This window comes from Amphibalanus amphitrite, unplaced genomic scaffold, assembly GCF_019059575.1.
Source record: "Amphibalanus amphitrite isolate SeventyFive unplaced genomic scaffold, NRLGWU_Aamphi_draft 000973F_arrow, whole genome shotgun sequence".
Classification (NCBI taxonomy): Eukaryota; Metazoa; Arthropoda; class Thecostraca; order Balanomorpha; family Balanidae; genus Amphibalanus; species Amphibalanus amphitrite.
The window spans coordinates 212,144-234,694 of NW_024882467.1; the positions used below are offsets into that span (position 1 = coordinate 212,144).

The window sequence follows — 22,551 nt, forward strand, 5'->3', positions numbered from 1 at the left end:
AGAGCAACGTCTCAGTTTCATGGGCTGTTCGCACAGTAGGTAGATACCTACAGGCCTACGTGGTACATTGAATTACAGGTACGTTGCAGGTACGTGGACATTTAAGTGAAAATCATCTTATAGTCACAACCATGGACGTCGCCACAGGTGGGATGGGGATGGGGGACACCGTCCCCCTGGAATAAGGGTGTGGGATTATCCCCTCCTCAAATTGAATGTCAATCGAAGTTGTCGAGCTGCTTTTTCTCAATTACCTATTTAGTAACTACAGCTAACGAATAAGCTATACTGGCACGTTCAACCTTAAATGATAATTAAACTGCACCTAGTGTATCGTGTATAGGTACTATTAATTTATTTGTGTCTGTCAAATGTTGACAGAGTTATGCATCTGGTCGAGTTCAAGGCTTAATTGCCAACTTGGATGTAGGAATGGGTAACGACAGAACGTTACCAAGCGTAATGTTACGTGCGATTCCGTTTAAATTTATAATCATTCATATGCTGCATATTATCGGGGTCTCATATCCTAGTCACCAAAACAAGACTTTTATTTTATTACATTTCACGTGATGATAAATCCGTCGATAAAAATGTAGGTACAGTTGATGACGCAAAAACGATTGCGCGCAACTGCTCACTAACAAACACCAGTCATCTATGAAGCACCTCTGAGATACCTGAATCCCGATAGATTGACGTGGCATGTTGCAGGGATTAAATATTCTCAAGAACGTGGCTCAAACTGTCAGTATCATCACACTGTCGTTTTCAGTCCCGATGAAATGGTAAACCGACGTCATCACTCTTTCCTGACGTCATCACTATCAGCCACAGCGAGGCTATACGGCGGCGGCTGGCTATCGCTTTTCGTCGCGGAACTATAGTCCGGTGGGGGGCTGTCACCCCCACCCCTCCCGGCTGACCTCAGGTCAGGTCGCCGGCGGGGAGCATCGAGCGCGTGCGCCGGGTCGGGGCTAGGCGCCGAGGGCTCCACAGAGACGAACTGAGGCGCTGATGGTAGCGATGGAGAAGATGGCGAGAGGTTGGATGTCACGACACTGGAGAACGGTGGAGGAGGTGCGGTCGCCTCGTCACCCTCACAACCATTCGGTCTCTCATCTTCTGCCGAAGACTTGTGCCGTCTGCATTTCTCAATAATAAACACGACGATAAATGCGATGAAGAAGAAGCCAGCGAGAAGGCCCGTGCTGGCGACTGATGAGAATGTTTCACCGTTTCCGAGCTTCATCAGAAATAAAACTACGAAGATGATGTCCAGGAACGCCAAGAAGTTGCGACAGACGATGAGTTTGTCATAGTCGGCGAGAGATACACCCATGGTAGTGTACTCGTAAGTTTAGTTCGATGTTAGTCGCTATATTCATAAGCCTGTCAGCTTACAGTGGCCCGGGCACTACGTGTCACTATCTTTTGACGGTCGTCGTCTTGCCACTCAGTTGCCAGTTCACTGTACTTTAAATGTCTTCTTACCACTGTTCTCAAGCCACCGCGGCCGCGCTTCCGACCGACACCATCTCATCGGTCATTTGACTGACTGCTCTCTGACCGATATCAAAAAGTCAAAACGGTGACCGTTCTGGCCTCCGACTAAAGCACTGTCCAACATCACCGTCACTGAAGTCACTGATGCCATTAACGTCACTGATGTCACTGATCAGGATCACTGGTGTCTGCGTAAGAATCCATGGGCAGGGCCTTCTCCACCAACATACATGCCACGCAGTGTAACGCCAGTGTTTTTATTTCGCACTCCCTCTAACAGGCGGCCAGGCCACAGAACGTCCGTGACATTTAACGATGAGTGTGATCTTCACGGCGAAATTAGCCGGCTTCCAATGCACCAGAGACGACCCTCATCACCCAAAGCACCTACTGCGCGATAAGCAATGTCACCTAAGGCACGCACTCCCCGCGCGGGCCGGCCGCCTGGCATCCACTGGCACTATCCAAGGAGAGCCAAAGATACGAGATAATCGTATCTGGCGTCGGACCGATAGCGAACGATCGTATATATCATATCAGCCCACCCGTGAGTGCCGATAGGAAGGTGCACCAGCCGATAGCAGGTCCGAAAAACGGTGCACTACGATACGGTTAAACGGCCTGTCAGCAATCTTGCATGACAGTTGCAGAGATGATTTACGGGGAGGCGGTGGCCAAGTGACCGATGGCAGTGGATTTTGGTCGAAGGACTGTGGTCAGAAGACAGTTGTCAGAACAGTGGTTGGAGATTAGTGGTATGAAGACACTATTGGTCAGAAGACGGTGACTGAGCGGGCGACTATAGAGGTCAGTGGTCGGAGGGTAGTGGTCGGAGAAGTGGTCAGGAAACTTTGACCAAAAAGTAACCCAGTGGTCATATGATCGAAAATAATGCAATGACCTATTCAAGGAGACAAACTAAGGACCGTCTCAAAGGAGGATGACCGTTTGATGGAAGTTTCGGACGCCTATGACAAAGCTTGTGTTACGAGCGATAAAAGGACAATAAACAGACAAAAATGCCAGCTGACAAATAAATGAGCCGCGGTGCCAGCGAAAAGTCACATCGGCCAGAGGACCTTAATGAAACGAGAACTGTGATATGGCGGTGATACGGCGGTGATAAGGCGGTGATTTACTATGGCGGTAGTGAGAAGGGGAGGCTGAGTTCAGAAGACAGACACGTGAAGACGTTGATTTTATGACAGTGACCTGAATAGACGGTGACCTTATCACCGGGTCACAGACGTCCTCGGTGACGCTAGGACCCGACCAATGGCTACAATGATTGCGACGAGACAAGGGGTCAGCGACCCAGGAGAGTCGCACCAGCCACGCGAGGATGACACTGCCAACGAAGAAACGACAGAAGACTCGTGCTGGACTAGAATTGTATCTAGTGCGAAACAAGTCAACGTAAAAACGGTGCTCTTCGGACTATTTGCAGTTGTACTTGCAGGGGTGTTGTTAGCATTAGGAATAAGCGGGCCCTCAGTAACCATCTTTTTTATTTGTGCCATTCTGGGTCTGGTTTTTGTGGCGGTGATCATATTCGTTATGTACTCGAAACTCCTGGACAGTGAAAACATCTCTGACCGGCGACCTGGCCTGAGGTCAGCTGAGAGTGGCGGGGGTGACACTCCCCCTCCGGATTATAGTTCCGTGACGGCCATTGACAATCAGCCACCGCCACCCTACAGTCTGGCGGTGGCAGCGACCCTGGCTGCGTCCGGCGACAGTGGATACATGGGTCCGTAGAGTGGATACATACGGTGGCTACAGGCAAGGCCGTATATAGGGCTACAGGATAAATAGGGTGAATACATAGATAGAGATGATAGTGATAAATACCTAGGGCCATACCGTCCGGACTGAGAACTAACAACATTCTCGGTAGAAAATGTCCAAAGGTGGTAAAGGTTAGAGTTATAGTGAATGGCGTGGCTTACATGATTGTTTGTTGCGAGTTGCTACTAAATAATATCTATCAATAACAACGATTTTGGACGCTGCGAGAGGAGCAAATTAGCAAAGAGATCTTGGAGCAAATGGCCAAAATGTCCCCTATTGCCTATATGTCCACCAGTGCAATATGCGGATGTGTGTTGCTTTGTCGTAACGTAACACATTTTACAATCATTTGTTTACTGTTGAGTGATTACATTCTTTTATACTTGGCAGCTAAAAATATGTCTGCATTTGTCAGTGGTCAGACCGCGGTGTTTTGTAACATGTGCGTCACTTTAGCAACATTTCACTGTTCGTTTGGTGCCCGGCCGCCTAGCATCTGCTGGGCAGGCCGGGCCGCCGGCCCGTCGCGCGGACCGCCTGTGGCCCGCGCTGGACATGCCGGTGGTCAGGGGGCGCCGCCCCGCGGTGATAGGCGCAAGGCGGCGCGGGCGGGGGCAGAGACTGGGCCGGAACAGCCGACCAGGCCTGAAACTACATCAACCGACGAGATCAGCCGACATCAACTACATCACAATCCAGACAAGGTTAGTGAAGGTAAGGACCCAAAAACCTCGTAACGTAAATGATAGGGTTTTCCCCACGCACATGTAATATAATAAGGTGTTTTGGCCTATATTGCTAATAATTCCACTTATTTGAAAAATTACATTTGCGTGGGTTTCCCTATTCTGCCTTAAAAAGTGGCCACCGGTCTCGCTTCACGAGCCGGATAGCCTCCTCCTCGCCAGGCCGAAGATATATAAGGCCACTAAAAAAAAAAAAAAAAAATATATGTCGGTTGCTTATGTTTTTAGGGGGCCTTCTGGGTAGTCATAAAGCAGGCGTCACACTTCCGGAGGTCCGGTGACGGGCTGTGGCCTTGAGACGGCCGCCGGTTTATTACGTCACAAACGTACTATCGATGCAGAGTTTTCTATCGATGTGAGAGCTTTGATTTACGGAGCGGGGAGATGAAAATGACCAGCGCACAGCGGACGCAGGGAGAGGAAAGGATAAAAAAACTTGGTCACAGCAGCGGACTCGCTTCGAATCCGAAGGTCCCGGGTTCGAATCCCACCATGGCGTTGCCTCAGCGGCCACTTTATCGTAGATACTTTTTTAGTTTTATAGGATTGGGATCGGCAGTGCTGAGGGTGCTAGAGCTTAATTCGACTCCAATGCAGAGGTCCTGGGTTCGAATCTCACCATTGCATTAACTCAGCGGCCGACTGTATCGTACTTTTTTAGTTTTAGAGGGTTCCGCAGTGCTGAGGGTGCTAAAGCTCACTGATTTAACTCCAATGTAGAGGTCCTTGGCTCGAATCCCACCATGGCATTGACTCAAAGACCGAACCTCTACAGTGAGCTTTAGCACCCTCAGCACTGCGGAACCCTCTAAAACTAAAAAAGTACGATACAGTCGGCCGCTGAGTTAATGCAATGGTGGGATTTGAACCCAGGACCTCTGCATTGGAGTCGAATTAAGCTCTAGCACCCTCAGCACTGCCGATCCCAACCCTCTAAAACTAAAAAAAAGTACGATAAAGTAGCCGCTTAGGTAACGCCGTGGTGGGACTCGAACCCAGGACCTCTGCATTGGAGTCGAGTCAGTGAGCTCTAGCACCCTCAGCACTGCCGATCCCAACCCTCTAAAACTTAAAAAGTACGATAAAGTGGCCGCTGAGGCAACGCCATGGTGGGATTCGAACCCAGGACCTCTGCATTGGAGTCGAGTCAGTAAGCTCTAGCACCCTCAGCACTGCCGATCCCAATCCTATAAAACTAAAAAAGTATCTACGATAAAGTGGCCGCTTCGGTAACGCCGTGGTGGGATTCGAACCCAGGACCTCTGCATTGGAGTCGAGTCAGTAAGCTCTAGCACCCTCAGCACTGCCGATCCCAATCCTATAAAACTAAAAAAGCATCTACGATAAAGTGGCCGCTTCGGTAACGCCGTGGTGGGACTCGAACCCAGGACCTCTGCATTGGAGTCGAGTCAGTGAGCTCTTAGAGGGTTCCGCAGTGCTGAGGGTGCTAAAGCTCACTGATTTAACTCCAATGTAGAGGTCCTTGGCTCGAATCCCACCATGGCATTGACTCAAAGACCGAACCTCTACAGTGAGCTTTAGCACCCTCAGCACTGCGGAACCCTCTAAAACTAAAAAAGTACGATACAGTCGGCCGCTGAGTTAATGCAATGGTGGGATTTGAACCCAGGACCTCTGCATTGGAGTCGAATTAAGCTCTAGCACCCTCAGCACTGCCGATCCCAACCCTCTAAAACTAAAAAAAGTACGATAAAGTGGCCGCTTAGGTAACGCCGTGGTGGGACTCGAACCCAGGACCTCTGCATTGGAGTCGAGTCAGTGAGCTCTAGCACCCTCAGCACTGCCGATCCCAGCCCTCTAAAACTTAAAAAGTACGATAAAGTGGCCGCTGAGGCAACGCCATGGTGGGATTCGAACCCGGGACCTTCGGATTCGAAGCGAGTCCGCTGCTGTGACCAAGTTTTTTTTATCCTTACCTCTCCCTGCGTCCGCTGTGCGCTGGTCATTTTCATCTCCCCGCTCCGTAAATCAAAGCTCTCACATCGATAGAAAACTCTGCATCGATAGTACGTTTGTGACGTAATAAACCGGCGGCCGTCTCAAGGCCACAGCCCGTCACCGGACCTCCGGCCGTTAACACGGAAGTGTGACGCCTGCTTTATGACTACCCAAAATTCTCAGTAAGATGGAACTAGTAACTTTTTTGTTATTTTTGATACTATTGTCATTCAAATATTGCATTTTCCTACTAGTTATCTATATACCATGTTCCAACTATTATCTTTCAGACTAGGGCTATAAGGGGCTTGACTTTATAGTTTATAATCACTTCAGTTGGGCAAACTAGGCGGCGGGAATCAAAATATGGAGGCATCAAAATATTGATTCTAGTGGGCGGAGCTTTGACCATATATGGGCATACGTGCAGACCATCACAGAAACGTCAATTCTTCAGCAACCGGCTACAATTTCAAGATAGTTTCTTCACAAAATGAAGAGCAACGTTGAAGCTACCCGCCAGGCAAGAAACAATAGCCTTAACCTCTTTGGTTAGTTTAGGAAAGCGTCTTGAAAATAATCAAGATATTGATTCATCACGGCGGCTTATCCCGGCGAGAATCAATATTTTGATTCCGCAAACAGCTGGCTAATCATTATTTTGATTCTGAAATCAGCTGGTTTATCAATATATTGATTCTGCGAACTGACTTTCTGCAGACGTACTTCACTCTTCAAATTGATTTATGGAATATTTCTTGTGTGCAAATAATGCAAATTCAATAAATTCATGAAGATATTATCAGCACAGGATCGTGTAATTTTTTTCTAGACCTTATTCCCACGGTAGACCAGGGATTTTCAGCACTCACCCTGGCTCCCTGCTCAAAGCTGCAAGCCTTCGAGGGAATGCGTGAAGGGAGCCGTGCTGACCTTCGTATAGGGGTTGTACTGAGTCGGAGCCGGAACCGAAGCCCGACCATTTTACTCGGAGCCGGAGCCGGAGCTGGAGCCGATTTTTTCCTCCGGAGCCGAAGCCGTCTGACATTTTCACGGCTCCACATCCCTGCTTTGTAGCATTGATTTTGAGTAAAAAAAAGTTAACTTATCGTCTTTCACGTGTTCATGAATGTGTTTCTACGCATGTGTATCCCGTCCCATTTCTGTGGAGTACCTACAGTAAGAGATATTTCGCCGAGCAATATACTCAAGCCCGTTGCACTAATTGCACAATTTGAATGAAAATATGATACACGGATGTATTTGCATTCGCAAATAATACGATGATATTCATAACACATTTCACAACGATCCCTGCAATTGCCACACATTTGCCATCACAAAGCCCTGTCGTTGATGCTCACATCCCATGCAAAGCAATACTCACTTTTAGGACACGTCTCTTATTCAATATGGTTACGTATTTGCAAAACATGCAGTTAATAATATTTGAAACTGAGACCTAACCAATAAAACATACCGTGGACAGGTAAGAAAAAAACAAATAAACGTCTGGAGAATGACCTCAACGTCTCGATGTTGCCTAATTACAAAGAGCAATTTTCGGTTTCGAATCAAATACATCAAAACAAAATTTGTACAGATACACTCAATATAGGGTTTATGATTAGCACGGCTACCTAAAACATCAATCCTGTCAGGTTGAGCCACTTATGTCCACACCCAAAGCAGGTCGCTTTGGAACACCACAAGATCCCATATTACCACCGAAAACGGTCACCAATTGGTCTACTGATCAGCATCTTCAGAACATTCTCGACCGAAAAGCTATCAGTCCTGTCTGTGTTTTGGTTCGCTTCATTTGGGCTATGCGCACGTTTTTCTACTCCGGTTCTAGGGACGAGATAGCAGTCATCACGCGCTGCACCAGCTCGTTCTTTGACAGGTTGGTGACGCTGTCGTCATCCGGCAGGATAAACACGTGGCGCATTTCACCCTCGGCCCCGCCAGCCACATACACACTTCCTTACGTCATATTGTTTCTCGCCACGAGATCAAAGTTCAAAAGGTCGTGATGTAGGTAGTCTCCGCCCAGCCCGAGTCAGGTACTCCACCGGTACCTACTCGGGTGCGGCCAGGTCCGCGCAACGCCGCCCAACTTCGGTCGACGCTCTGGTTGACAGGGATGGCGTTGTCATACAGTTGCCTGTCGACTGAACAGCGATTCAAGACGCCATCCTTGACCCTCTGAAGCCGATCCCCGCAACGACCAGTGTTTAATCCTTGGTTGACCTGCAGCAAACAACAGAACACAATAATTAGGACATTTGTGGACAATAAATTAGGAAACTATATGTGTTATTAATCTACTTGTTCAGCAGCTATTAATTTTAGAATATATTATTCAATAAAAAATTAAATAATTAATGTCACTTAAATTTCCACTGAACGCCACCAAGTGCGCCAACAACTGTCATCTCATGCAGTTATATAAATTCTGCCAAAAAAGTAGATCTGAGACCAGTTATACCAACAGAAAAATAGGTGGCTGCTGGATTTCTTTTTTGTCTAAAAGTTACTTCACATACAGAGCATGAACGGTACAGCCCTATCCGTTTACGTGCCCATTATGTTAACGCTCCATATGTGAAGCAGTCTTTAGGCAAAAAAATTCCAGCAGGCAGCTATTTGTGTTGATAAAACTGGCCTCTAAAATTAACTTTGGCATGGACAATCCTGAAAATTAACTATCCAGCATTCCCTGGACTGACGTACATTAGACACGTAATTTTCTTGAAGAACACGCATAATGTAAATATGGCTTACACCATTCAGCAACTTGCTTTTGTTACACTTAAAATAAGCACCATTAAATATGTAGCAAAATTGGGCAAAGCAATTACAAGCCAAGCATACATACCTACTATTTAGATAAGGCAAACACGAACATGCACTAAGACCTTTCAATCTTAACTCGGAACAAGTCAATAACCTAGTTGCCCTTAAAAATTTAAATGCTACAAATTAAAGTTGTAGCAACAATTGGGTGAGTGAGACACAAACAGAGGCTAAAACATCCAAATTATGTAAAATACTGGACATGCACTGCCCCCATTTCATGAGTCCACCCAACAATTCTATCATGTGAGACAAAACATTAGGCTTCTTGTAACTAATTTATACCGTAACTTTTAAAGGACATCATATTTCACTGAAATACTACACCTAAGACATCATTTTCAAAAAATATAGCTTAAAAAGACAATAGAAGAGTGAGAAGGCGTCCCGCGCCGCTGACGTCGCTACCGCGCCATGTTCCTAAAACCATCTCTTAAACGAGTTTTCGGTAAGAAACGTTAAGATCACATGCCTGAAATTGAAAAACACACTTCAAAGTATCTTAAAATATGATCCATTGTTACTTACACTTCAGAAAAGGTCGCTTAAACAAAATAAAACCGGGAGCACTACGCTGCATCTGAACACCCACGACGCCGGCGCGAAATGGCGGGAACCGGAAATCGTGGCTAGATACAAAGAAAAATAATATTTCTTATAAATGAATTATACAACTAAATAACGCATTTTTTATTTTCTTTTAGACAAAATTATGAAAAAATTACAAAGGCTCGTCGTTAATGATAAACAGAGCAAGTTTTAACAGCACGTTTTTGTTGAATTATGGCGGCGAAATCTTTATGCCATTCGTAAAGGTACGCGCGACAAACGGCTGATAGCCATGCAGCGAAAAATTGAAGCGGGGAAGTTTTTTGTATTGACTTGTCAAAAAATCTCGCCGTCATGGAGGTTATTTCCGCCGTAACGGGTCGTCTGAAGGTGGGAATGTCCCAAATTGAATCAAAATATTGATTCTATGCCCATATATGGTCAAAGCTCCGCCCACTAGAATCAATATTTTGATGCCTCCATATTTTGATTCCCGCCGCCTAGTTTGCCCAACTGACTTTGCATTTTGCACTACAATGCACTACAAATCACTTGACATTTTGTAGTTTATACACTAGCTTTTTTGGGGGGGAGGGAAGTCTGATGGCCATATCCCTTCTGTTCCTTTGGATCTACTTATGGGTGCCTGTTGGATCACTACTCATGTGTCTCTTATCCACTGTGTCTCTTATCCACAGTGAGTGGAGAGGAGGAAAACCTCGGCAGAGGGATGCTGGGTGGTGAGAAGCTCAGATCGTTCCAGACTCCAAAGCCAGTAATAAGGGATAGGTAATGTTGATAGACTAGCAGTAATGCCAGTGACATAAGAGCCCGGAACAGCGATGAATGGAGGTATGGCTCAAGGGTCAAGGGTCGCTGACCCCGAAGAACCAAACCAGCAACATCGTGTTGGTCTTCATGTTAGCGTGGTGGAGAACAACGCTGCCCGAGAAAGCATTACCTTAGAATCCTGCTTGGCGAGGGCGCAACAAACAATCGACATGAAATGTGTGGTGTTTGGAATAGTTGTTATAATTCTTGGAGCAGCTGTACGAATCTTTTTCTACGGAGGATCCACGAGCGGACTCACCTTCATTTTTACGGCAGTGGGTGTGATCATGATGGTGGTGGCGGCATTCATATTTTACACCAAAACTGCGGGTGGGCGCCGGTCACCGGAGCACCCGAGCTACACCTCTGCGGGTGGCCCGTCTGTGATCCACGTTCCGCCCGTGGTTCATGTTCCGCCCGTGATCCCCGCTCCGCCTGCGAGCGGTGGTCGAGACAGTCCGCCGCCAGACTACAGCTCGGTGATGACGGACAGACACACCGACCCGCCGCCGCCCTACACTGAAGCAGTGGCTGATGGTAACAGGGAGGTGCGCAAAGAGTGAATGATGCCTGACTGCCTTGCCGTCTAGCAAAAGCCGATGGTGCTAACAGAGAGGTGCGCAAAGAGTGATTTATGGCCTGACTGCCCTACGGTCTAATAGTGGCCGATGGTGCTGAGTGCTAACAGCCGGGTGCGCAAGGAATGGCTTATGACCTGACTGCCTTACGGTTAAACAAAGGCCAGCAGAGAGGTTTTTAAGGAAGGAATAGGTAACGGCCAGGTCACCGTACAGTCTGCCGGTGACCAAAGATTGAGACGGGGGATCCGTATCAGTAAGAAGTGAGGTAATCTCGGCCTAAACGGTCGGCACCGTGGACAATTATGCCGACAAGGAAGTCTTTTTTTTGGACTGAGATCTGACCGCGGCATCCCTGCAGCCTGCAGCCTGACATAGTGTTGACTACCTTATGGAGACAAGAAGCACTAATGATGTAAGATCTGACCGTCACCGATGGCGGCTACCAAAGAGGCCAGTGAATTTCTGTGCACTTGATCATGTTGATCGGGGATATGTGACTGATAACGTTTTGTACATACTAGTACATGTGGAATTTGGCTATCGTATAGGTACCTCTTTAGACTAGTCCAGACCTGTTGTGCCTGAGCCAGACAAAGCCAGACAGGTGTGCTTTAATCTTATAACTGATTGTGATATAAGGCGCCAGTGCTGCTTATCTCAACTGCCTTTATTGGAAATGTTTAAGTCACTGTCCAGCAACTTTTACAGCTTTATCGATCACCAAGCGATGCGTCTTTTTTATGTCGCGTGAGATGCGTGGAGTAGGTAAGGTGTTTTGTTGAATGGGACGTATGATGTCATGCTGCGTGTCGAGATACCGAGCAATAATCGAGTGCCGGATTTATGCGCCCTGCATTTACCAGAGCCTTGCCGGTGTCCATAAGCACAGGGAGATAAAAACTGTGATTGTCTTAGATGTGATACGTTTTGGGCTGCTTAATACACCATCTTTTCAGTGATCCTGTCAGTTGTAGTAGGTATGATATATTGTGGTTCTATGGTTGAAATGTACGGGATGGACGATTGAACGTCAGACGCCAGCGAGAGTGAGGCACGGATGATGTGGGCTAATCGGTGAGTTGCGACTTGCGAGTGGTTGGCATGGTGAGATTAATTCTAAGGTCGTTGCATATCTGATTGTTAGGCTGCGGAAGACGAGTTTTTTTTTTTTTTTTGTTCATATTAGTGTTACGTGCATGACGTGTTCATGTGCCTCCGCCTCGGCTCAAACCCTAAAGCCTGACCCTAAGTCAGGCTTTAGGGTTTGTTTATTTTGTTTATTTAGGGTTTTAGGGTTTGACTTAAGTCAAACCCTAAAGTCTTCGCCTGAGCCCATTTGACCGACCGCATGAGGCTGAACCATGAAGATTCGGACAGGTGTCGATGCTGCCTTACGTTGGTGGCGTCAGCTAGGGGTGTTTTGTTGCAGATAACTAGAAAGTTAGCGATCACTGGGCTGGGCGCAGTTATGTTTTAGGGCCTTGGCCGCAATCATTCCCCAAACAGGAACGGCCACGTCGGGCCGCCGTAGAGGAGCGATTGTCCTCACATCTATACCAAAATTCGTGGTTCCCGATTCTACCTATAGATGACGCTCTAAGCGGACAGCACCACAATGCCGCATATCTCTGTGTGCGCCATTATTGGGCCTGTTCCAGCGCCTCCAGAAGAAATTCTTGACTGGAGGCTCTACCAGAGGTTTTACTGGAGGCGCTGGAACGCAATCTGGAGATTTCTGGAGATTGGCGTCAGAGATACCAAAAGAATGACGATTGTTCTCACTTGAAACGCAAAATTTGTTTTCAATTTTAGTTAAAAAGATAAATAAAATTATAGCAATGTAATTTTCTTTACATTCAAGTTGTAAAATTATCAGTCAAATGTCCTTTGTTTACATTCGTGATTGTCACATGTGCGCCATAATTGTAGACCAGAGCCTCCAGAGAAATTTGGACCTCTCAACTCTCTGGAGGCTACTGGAGGTTTCTGGAGCTTTGGCGAGAGCTTTCTGGAGCTTTCTGGAGGCGCTGGAACGCTCTCTGGAGGATTCTAGAGCTTTCTGGAGCTTTCTGGAGGTTTCTGGAGGCGCTGGAACAGGCCCATTGTCATTTTTTGTATATGCTGTGGAATAACGCCGACATTCGCTGGAAACTAGTAAATGTAACGAAATATTTGTTTTACTTGTAAAGTGTGCACCGTCTCAATTGTCTAGGAAAAAGTATTAGTCAAATGTCAATAGTCGCGACGTTAAATTTTTATTTTCGGTCTTTTATTAGTGATTCCAATTCAACAAAGTACCCAATCTCCCATCCATTCTTTTCTGTCTTGGCGTTTCAGACGCTCAATATTGATGTCAATGTATGCTTTTATGAATATCCATGATAATTATACAGGCTTTTATGTTTGGGCGTGCAAATTGAAGTGTATCCAAGGCCATAGTGTATCATAGGACATAACTCAGTAGGCGGAACTATGGTCATGAGTACCCAAATATAGGAACGTTCCCAATTTTGGGAACGGAGTTCCCAAATATGGGAACGGGCGTTCCCATTTTTGGGAACGCAAGGTAATTTTTCGGCCGTTCGCCCACTAAAACTCATTAGTGCATCACGTCTCAAAAAAGTGCACGCTAATTTAAGTATCTACTAAATCTCTATAAAATTATCTTTAATCTGACCGTTGCACAAGGAAATTGACCGTCGAATGATATTTTTAATGATTTTTTGAAATGACGGAATGGTGAAAACATGGGTTATACTACATTTAACTTGCAATTTTAAGGAAAATGAAGCGTTTTTACATTTTGAGGTCAAGTATAATAATTTTCGCCTGGTTATGAAGTTTCATACTAGCGACACCAGATGCTGACATATGCAAGCGAACACGCGGACAGTCCGGGGGTAATATTGGTGACATTTGGTGTCGGGGCGCACGACCGCATGGAACGTCAGTGATTTTACCGAACTACTGTTGTAAACTCAGTTTCAGTGGTTTAGAATTATTCAGCTGTATTATATCATCCCAGATAGACATATTTTATTTGGATGCTAGCTGTTTAGAGTTGTTTTATAAGGAGCGTCATGAGCGTGGTTTTTGTCTTCCGTGTTTCTAAGCGTGATCGTTTTGGGGGAATTTCTCTTATATAGGTCGCTCTGTGTGGCTTATTTATAATTTTTATGCTGATTTCGATCATTCCTCGTGCCCATCCTACCAGGCCTTTTGCCACTTACACTCATCAAGAAAGGAAAAAACTAGATTTTCATTGGGACTAGGTGTTTTGAGGGTGTAACATATTCAGCGTTCCCATTTTTGGATACTTCCTTGTGCTCGTCAACTATCGGTGATAAACAGACAGGTGCTTGACATGTCTCCACCCTCGGCGCGGACGGTGGATATAGGTATGGAAGACCTTGTTGAACATCGCTGAGCGTTGTGAATTACATAATCCTGCAGAGGGGGCGTGCCCGCTGCGAGATCGACGGGAATAAAAGCGCAGAAGACCGGGCGAAACATGCGACGGTCTTGCCGGAAAGGTCATCTGATGATTGTTGCGTTAACAATAATTTGCGGCGTTGGACGTGATGCTTGTTAATGAAAAGAGCCCCTGAAAGGCGTCGGTGAAATCGTTCCCAATTTTGGGTACGCCGTTCCCATAATAAGGAACGCTTGCAGCGCCAGTGTACGAGAGCGTTCCCAAATTTGGGCTCGCGGCCCGGATGATGGACTGCTTTAGAAATAGGGGAACGATTTGAAACTACGATGGGCCTTACAATATCAAACTCTTTCCCAACAATATTGAGACAAATATCAGGTGGTTCACGATCGTTTTATATTTTTTGGACGTCATTTAACGGTTCTTTTTCTTGTTTTAAATAATGCCTACATGGCGTTCCCATATTTGGGTTTATCGTTCCCAAACATGGGAACGAAAATGCGTTCCCGAAAATGGGTACGCTTGACCATAGTTCCGCCTACTGAACTTGATTCTTTAGGGACTCGTGGATCGCTCAATGGGTGTTTCAGTTTGCAATAATTAATCTGGGTTGTGGAAATACGTTCTCACTTGCTCAAATAGCATTGAGCTAGGCTGTATATGACTTTTAGGGTCCATTTGAATGCTCTACTCAAGCGATTTTGCCTCTAACCTAACCGTGCGCAGAGTGATTAAGAACTTAAAGCGTACCAGTGTGCAAGTTTGTCAACAGCGCAATGCACACTGACTTAATTGGCTCTTCTCTACCCCACAGGTCATTAATCCAGTAATCCCCACCAGTGGGTGACTGAAGACCGCCCACCTGCAGAACTGGTGTGCTGTGACTGCAGGCGTCGCCCCTCCACTGTGGGCCGTCTCCCTCCGCACAGGCATCACCATGACAGACTACGCGGCACAGCTCCTCAACGAGCTGATGGGCCGCAACCGCGACCTGCTGCCTGACCAGCAGGCGCAGAAGCTGTCCTACGACTCACCAGAGGTGAGGGACTGGGGTCTGGAAGTGTCTTTTTCAGAGAGTATGTTTTACAGAGGACCAACTGGATACTAAGCTCTGACAGAAATGTAGCTTCAAGTACCATGTTGCATTTACAGATGATGATGTTGGAGGTGAGGAAGGGAGGCTATGTTGGGAGAAAGTTGCCTAGCTTGCTAGGTCAGTTGATCTGTATGGCTTGGCTAAAACATAGATTAGTGTCAATGAGTGTTTGAAGTTCAACATATCACAAGGATATTTTGCTTCAATTCTGCTTTGATAACTCAGGTATGCTGTGCTCTGTCTGCAATGTGATGCGATGGCAGGAGTGTGGTATGACATTCAACGGTCAACAGAGGCTGAAAATTTCCACTATCTCACCATCTGACTGTAACTAACCTGCCCCCATCTCCAGGTGTGCCGCTACTACCTGGTAAAGCTGTGCCCGCACGACCTATTCACCAACACTCGTGTTGACCTCGGGCCGTGCGGCGGTATCCATGACGACGACGCACGTGAAGAGTTTCTCAAACTGCCCTCCTATCGACGGGTGGTGTATGAGGACGAGTTTCTCCGGTACTGTCAGGTTAGTGCCGCGATGGGTGGGGCAGGATCATAGTTGGTAGCCATTGGTGTCAGTAATTGACGATGGCTGATGGGTGTAAAGGCGATGCCTGAGCGCGTAGGGCATCATGAACATTTTCTTTTCATGTTCTGGCTTTAACTTGACCATATGTTGCTTGTCCATCTTTTTGACGTTCATGCTTTTACTTACTAAATTGCCATTTATATGTCTATTTCTCTGGTCTCTTGCTCTTTTACTCTCTGATTCGGATAGGTATAGTTCATAACTGATGACACGCGTCTCGGTAAGTAAGTCCGCGATTTCCCACGCCTCTTGGCTCTACACCTCCCCTTGCCTATCCCAACCCACCACTTTTCCAGTCGATGCTGAACGAAGTGGAGCGCAAGATTCGCAAGTCCCGCCAGCGTCTGGAGCTACAGCCCGATGACGAGAAGCTGGCCTCCCTGGTGCCTCCACAGTTCAGCCGACAGGAGGAGCGTATCGCCTCGCTGACCGGACGGATCTCCAAACTGGTCAACGAGGTGGAGGAACTGGGCTGCAAGGGACAGGTGAGAAGGAGGACGGGAAGATAGGAAGATAGGAAATGTGAGGGAGATGGAGTGAGAGGGGAGCTAGTTAAAAGGAGAGGAGGTGAGGGAACCTGGGAAGAGAGGAAAGAAAAGATGAGGCTGGTCGATGGGTTGGATGGGAAGCAGTTGGGGATGGGACATCGGTAAGAGGTCATGTGCTAGGTGTAGGGTGAGGAAGGGATTTCAGAGATGCCTGTAAAGAGAGAGCTAGATTAGGGTAGTCGTTTTTTATCTAAATCATAATGTAGACCAATGCTGGTATTGATGCGTATTGGTTTTACATATGGGTACCGATGTTGATGTATTGGTGTTACATCCGGCCCTGGTGCCTCTGACGTGTGTTTTAGCGCTTGTTTGGGTTTCCAGGTGATTCTGACTGGTGTATGTGTGTTTGTTTGAGATTCCAGGTGGAGGAAGCTCAGAGCCTGATGCGTCTCTGCGATAAACTGAAGGACGAGCGGGATCGTCTGAGAAGGAACAACGAGAGCTCCGTGTGGCACCAGGTCAGTAAGAACTATCGAGGCTTCCTGCGGTTTAACCTACGGCCTAAAACACTTTCACTGCAGCAGTTTCTGTCGTGAAAAAACTGCTGATTTGTGTTTCCGAATTATATACCTGTAACCGAAACTGAAAAAGGTTTTCTCCTCAAATGGCTTACTCCTCGATCATACCTAGGTAATTACTTGTGGTGTTATAAGGAGATGACTATTTCTGTGCATCGCTGTGCCCCTCACGCCGTATATAACCTACCCTTCCCTTCTCTCCCCCTCAGGCAGCTGAGATGGCGGCCTCACAGGAGAAACAGATGCAGGTGTGCGACATTTGCGGCGCCTTCCTGATCCTGAGTGATGCACAGCAGCGTATCGACGACCACCTGACCGGAAAACAGCACCTGGGCTACGCCCGGCTCAGACAGGTCGTCGAGGAAATGAGGGTAAGTTAGATCAGGGGAGGATATTGTCGATCTTTCTGCCACCTAGGGGAAGAGGGTAGTAAGAACTTACCTTTGACTGGGGAATGGCATACATGAGTGAGGGCGCGTGAAGCTTCTTATACAGGAACGTGGATGAGACTTCATTCCAGTAAAACCTGCCGCCTATTCCTGTTTATAACAATCAAACTTGTCCCTGAACCTGCAGAATCGTATTTCTGGGCAAACGAACAGGTGGCAATAATGGAATCAGGTAATCAGAAGGATGGTCAATTTCAGTGCTTTTCCAGGTTGTAATGTATCTTTTAATGAATGAGGGATTGAATCGATAAAGGAATGATACGGAAGAGACAGATAATTACCAGTATAACGCCTTTTGGGGCGACTAACGGAGCGAGCGAGAGGGTGGGCCTTGCACGTGCGAAATTTCGAGGGGGTACCTTCAACTGACTTGTGCACGGCACCCTACTAAGCGGTCTCTAGCGATGTGCCAAATTTGAGCACAATCGGCCCAGCCGTTTCGAGATCTGGAAGCGGCACCCTGCACGTGCGCACGTGCAAAATGGGTCCCAACTGACTTGTGCACGGCACCTTACTAACTGGTCCCTAACCGTATACCAAATTTGAGCGCAATCGGTCCAGCCGTTCTCGAGATCTGGAAACGACCCCTGCACGTGCGCACGTGCAGCAGCACCCCAACTCTGGCACATGGATATGCATTGCCTAGTGGGTGCCTACCTACATGCCAACTTTCAGCGCAATCGGTCCAGTAGTTACCGAGATATTGCAACTATTACAAAAGTGACACCTCTTCGTTTTGCACGTGGCACGTGCATAAGGGGTCACCCACATGCATCGAGAATCATCCAATACTTGGTAGAAGGAATGAAGCTACCCTACAAAAATTACCGCATGTAAATCGGTCAAGTGATTGCTGAGATATAAGCGTCGCAGAATCGTGACCACGGCCGGCCGGCCGGCCGCTCATACTCAGAAATTTCCGTTATTCCACGTAAGACTCCGCTCGCTTCGCTCGCTCCGTAACCACAGTGTGTACTGTTCGTCTCTCTCGCAGGAGGGTAGAGAAAAGGAGAAGAAAGACCAGGAGGCGGCCCGTGAGAAAGAGCGGGAGGAGCGCCGGCAGAGGGATGCTGCGGCCGTGGCAGAGCGGGAGAGAGGGTCGCGCTCCGACCGAGACAGAGAGAGGGAGAGGGAACGGGAGCGGGAGAGAGCGGCCAGGAACGGAGAGCGGGAGCGGAACGGCGAGAGAGAGCGGGGAGGAGAGCGGCGACGGCACAGGTGAGGGGGGGAGAGAGAGAGAGGGGGGGAGGGATCAGGGAGAAGGAGTGCATCGGAGGACATGGTGGTTTCGACGAGTAGATTTGTTAATTTGTCGCTCGGGAGTTGCTATTCTGTCCGTTGCACATTTGGATTAAATTGATAAGATTTAAGTATTGTAGGTGTTTTCAGTTTTCAGTATTTCAGCCGAAGTTTCTATGGGTGAAAACTTCCACTGGCGTCTAACTGAGCAGACGTCCAAGTTGGCGTCTAACTTGGCGTCTAACTGTTGGACGGAGACTTCCAAGCTGGACGCGTCTAAAGTTAGCTGTCGCCAGATATACGCAGCCGCCGTCCAGCTAGACGCGTCTAGCTAGACGCAAAATGGAAGTCTCCACCCTTATAACAATGATTCGATAATTCCAGATATGTCAAATTATCGATTTCGAAACTCACATTTTGCTTGTATTCCACTTTTTTTGCGTCACGCGCTCTATTGGTACATTTCTAACCCCCTCTGTGCACCTTCACTGGGCAGAAGTCGGAGTCGGGACCGAGACCGTCACAGGTACCGCGACTCCGAGAGGCGAGACCGCGATCCAGAAAGGCGGGATCGTGACTCAGAAAGACGAGATCGTGACTCAGAAAGACGGGATCGTGACTCAGAAAGACGGGACCGAGATCGAGATCGAGATCAAGAAAGAAGAGACCGTGATCCAGACAGAAGAGATCGCGACTCAGAAAGAAGAGATCGTGATTCAGAAAGAAGAGATCGCGATGCAGAAAGAAAAGATCGCGATCCAGAAAGAAGAGATCGTGATCCAGAGAGGCGGGACCGTGACGCGGACCGGCGGGACCGAGACCGAGACCGCGGCGGTCGCGAGCGGTCCGGTCGTGGCGCAGAGGCTGACGGCGACAGGGACAGACACTCCCGGCGCTCCGGCAGGAAGTCTCGATCGCGCAGGTGAGAACTGGGTATATTCAGAACTGTATCTGTGCCTGTGTGTTTATGAGGTCTACTCCTTTGCTAGAAAATAATGCGTAATAAATCGGAATCATGGAACTTAAATAGCGAATAAGTAGTTTTGAGAAGGATGATGGTGATTTGTTTGGGAAACATGGTGGTTGCTCCGAGCTCGGTATAAATAGCATATTCATTCCAGAGAAAGATGCGTGAATAGTGCAGAAAAAAAGATCACGAATAAATCATTTTGCAAAATAATGTGAGCGGCTACTCGTTTGTGACATGCGGGTGTTGCAACCATGTTCAGGATGATTGTTCCTTCACTATCATGTGACCCAAGCCAAAAGAATGCCACCCTCTGGCCTGCTTCAATGAGTAGGTAACAGGTAACAGTTGCCCCAGCAGTGTGTAACCTGTGTCCATTTTCCTTTGACAGCCACAGCCGACGCCGGTCACGAGAACGACGGGACTCACGGGAGAGAGCGGAGGGTGAGTTAGAGAGAGGGTAGGAGGAGGATGGGTGGTGTGGGACGAAAAAAAAAGAGTTTGGGACTCCCTTGCCGCTGAAAGGTCTTTGTGAGAACTGTGAGAGAAGCCACTGAAAAAGGCAGGATGGTAGCGTTGTGATTCGTGAGCCTTTTGGAGTGACGATCTTTAGAGACGTCCATTCTCTTTTTAATCTTGGGATGTGTTTTTATTTGCTGAATGCCGATTGTGCATTATCTTGAGCAAGGTTTGTGCCTAGGTAATTTATAAAAAAAAACTTGTGTTTATAGATACATTCTTTTGTTCTTCGTGACTTTCTCGTCACGTATTCCTCACCTCTCTGTGCTGTGTTTCAGAGCCGGTGCGGGGCTCTACGGAGCGGACCGGTCCCCGCACGCCGTCCGCCGAGCCCCCAGACAGGGGAACGCCCACATGAGGTACGGGTACGTACAGCTGGGGACGGTAAGGGAATACTTACCTGAGGTGCAGTAGGTCTACAAAATAAGTCCCCGCCGTATGCGGGTCACCAGTGGGCAGTTAGCGCCTGAGCGCTACTCAGGCGCCACCTGCCCGCATACGGAGAGGACTTATTGTGTAGACCTACTGAACGGGTAGGCTATTTTAGCAGAGAAACGATACAACGGGGATGCAGGCCGCGGACGCCGGTCGGAGATGCGATGCATGTTTTATCCGAGGGTCCGGGGGTGTAACTTAGGCGATATGGTGGAGCTTCGTGTTTTTGTTTGAGGGAGGGGGAGTCATGGGGGTTAGGCCCCTTCGGTCTGACGAGACCATTTCAGGGCCATAAAGGTGATAGGAATTAGGGGGAGACATTGGTCTGGGCGGGCACTCTGTGAGTCACCGGGGCTGAGTCCGTCCAGAGGACAGGCCACCCAGCCCCGCTAACGGTCACCGCACCAGGCCATGGGCCTCAGTGCTCCTGGGGTGGAGCTGCCTATGTGGGATAAAGGGACCTTCCAGCCCGGAAAAAAGGGGGAGGCGTGCAGGAGAAGGATTTGACTGTCTGGAGGATGGAAACGACGGGACAGAGATGAGTGAAATATGTCATGTGCTAGATCATAAATAGTCTAATGGAATGACGGCTCTCTCCCTTGCAGCTGCCCTGTCTCCCGTTTGGACGCACACCATCTAGCGACAGAATTGCGAAGCTGAGCCTCTGCAGCCTCCGCAAGGTGGGACCGACGCTGGCGCTACCCTCCCCAGCTGATAAATACACCCTGACATTGGCAGTGGTCCCCTGGTGCAGGTCACGTGGTCTCACTACGGAGAGATGACGTGCAGTGTGTCGAAACACGTGACCTTAAGCCCCTCTTGTGTGCTTCTCGCCAATTCTGAAGGGGAGCTAAGTCTGGTATGAAATTTGTTTTTATTTTGTTTTTAGGTAGGAGAGACCAGGCACAGGGCAAGTGTTTTGACCTTTTTCTATGGTGAATTGTGTTGCTTGTGACATGTTCTGTGGACTGAGATGCAAAAAGAAGTTCTTTAACAATGGGTATGAGGAGATGCTCGTCCAATGAAAATGGTTTTGTGCGAGTACTGTGGCGGGTGGTACACGAACTCACACCATAGTTGTTTGTTTTTAGTAGTATGTCTTTGAATGAGTGCGGAACGTTCGTTTTTTTCTGTGTCGCGATGAGTGTATAGATTGGTCGTCGGGAAAAAATTTGAAGAAGAAAATACAGGTAAAATTAGTATTGTGTTCGTCTGTACCATAAATTTTTATCAACTACTGACAGTATTGACTCTAAAAATCGAAAGCTACACATGAAAAATCGTCAAAGTGCATAACCACAGAGAGAACTGGCTGAAAGATTAGGGTGTTTTCAGCGCAGTTTGGGAGCCTTCTTTACTCACAATTTGCACTTGACTGGGAAAGGCTAAAATTGATATTGAACATTTCACTGTTAACGGGCATTGTGGGATTGAGCGTTAGGGATCATGAGGCTTTTGTAAAAACTAAAAAGGTCCCCTAATCGAGGATTGGAAGCTATCACCCACGAAATTCACCATTGAGAGCAAAATATTCGATATCGGCTTATTCAGGAGAAAATGTTTTACAAGGGAGGTTATGACTTCGCAAGAGACCGCTGTATTCTGAACTTGCCCAAGCATTATTGCGCTGGACTTACATTTTTGCAGACATTGCTTCGCGGCTGGGCTCAAGGAAGGGTTTGTTTAATCGATAGTTTCTCTTTTATGAGGTGGGTGATGGACTGTCAAATGTTGGCATCTTTCATCTTTCAAAGGTTCATCTCGCCCGTGGCGCGCTAACCATCACACTAAGTAAAACCTATTACATAATAGTCGACCTGGGATAAAAACCTGGCAAAAAACGGCAGAAACCTCTTTACCAAATCGCCAACAGGACACCCGGACCGGACCTGCCCATTCCGTTCCACCGCCTCACCCAGGAGAGGTCCCTCCTCAG

General features: G+C 47.6%; 1 protein-coding gene and 1 long non-coding RNA gene across 11 annotated transcripts; one reads left to right on the forward strand and one right to left on the reverse strand.

The window, feature by feature from the left end:
- The first annotated feature begins 3,799 nt into the window (after positions 1 to 3,799).
- LOC122368759 (luc7-like protein 3) lies at positions 3,800 to 21,817 on the forward strand. Of its 10 annotated transcripts, none has more exons than XM_043342991.1 (12): positions 3,800 to 4,011; positions 10,109 to 11,896; positions 15,070 to 15,294; positions 15,704 to 15,874; positions 16,234 to 16,422; positions 16,851 to 16,946; positions 17,216 to 17,377; positions 18,450 to 18,673; positions 19,191 to 19,616; positions 20,053 to 20,105; positions 20,459 to 20,545; positions 21,221 to 21,817. In XM_043342991.1, exons 3-11 carry the CDS (start codon positions 15,193 to 15,195, stop codon positions 20,536 to 20,538), a joined length of 1,503 nt encoding a protein of 500 aa, XP_043198926.1. In that variant the 5' UTR covers positions 3,800 to 4,011; positions 10,109 to 11,896; positions 15,070 to 15,192; the 3' UTR covers positions 20,539 to 20,545; positions 21,221 to 21,817. The 10 variants fall into 10 exon arrangements, with proteins under 10 accessions (XP_043198926.1, XP_043198928.1, XP_043198931.1 ...); XM_043342993.1 differs by having other exon boundaries at positions 20,459 to 20,539; XM_043342996.1 differs by lacking the exons at positions 3,800 to 4,011; positions 10,109 to 11,896 and adding an exon at positions 12,791 to 12,982.
- Positions 7,248 to 9,888, reverse strand: LOC122368762. Its single transcript, XR_006254292.1, has 2 exons — positions 9,390 to 9,888; positions 7,248 to 8,255 (listed from the first exon to the last, which is right to left on the reverse strand). It is a non-coding gene; the product is annotated as an uncharacterized LOC122368762 (long non-coding RNA).
- Positions 21,818 to 22,551: the final 734 nt, after the last annotated feature.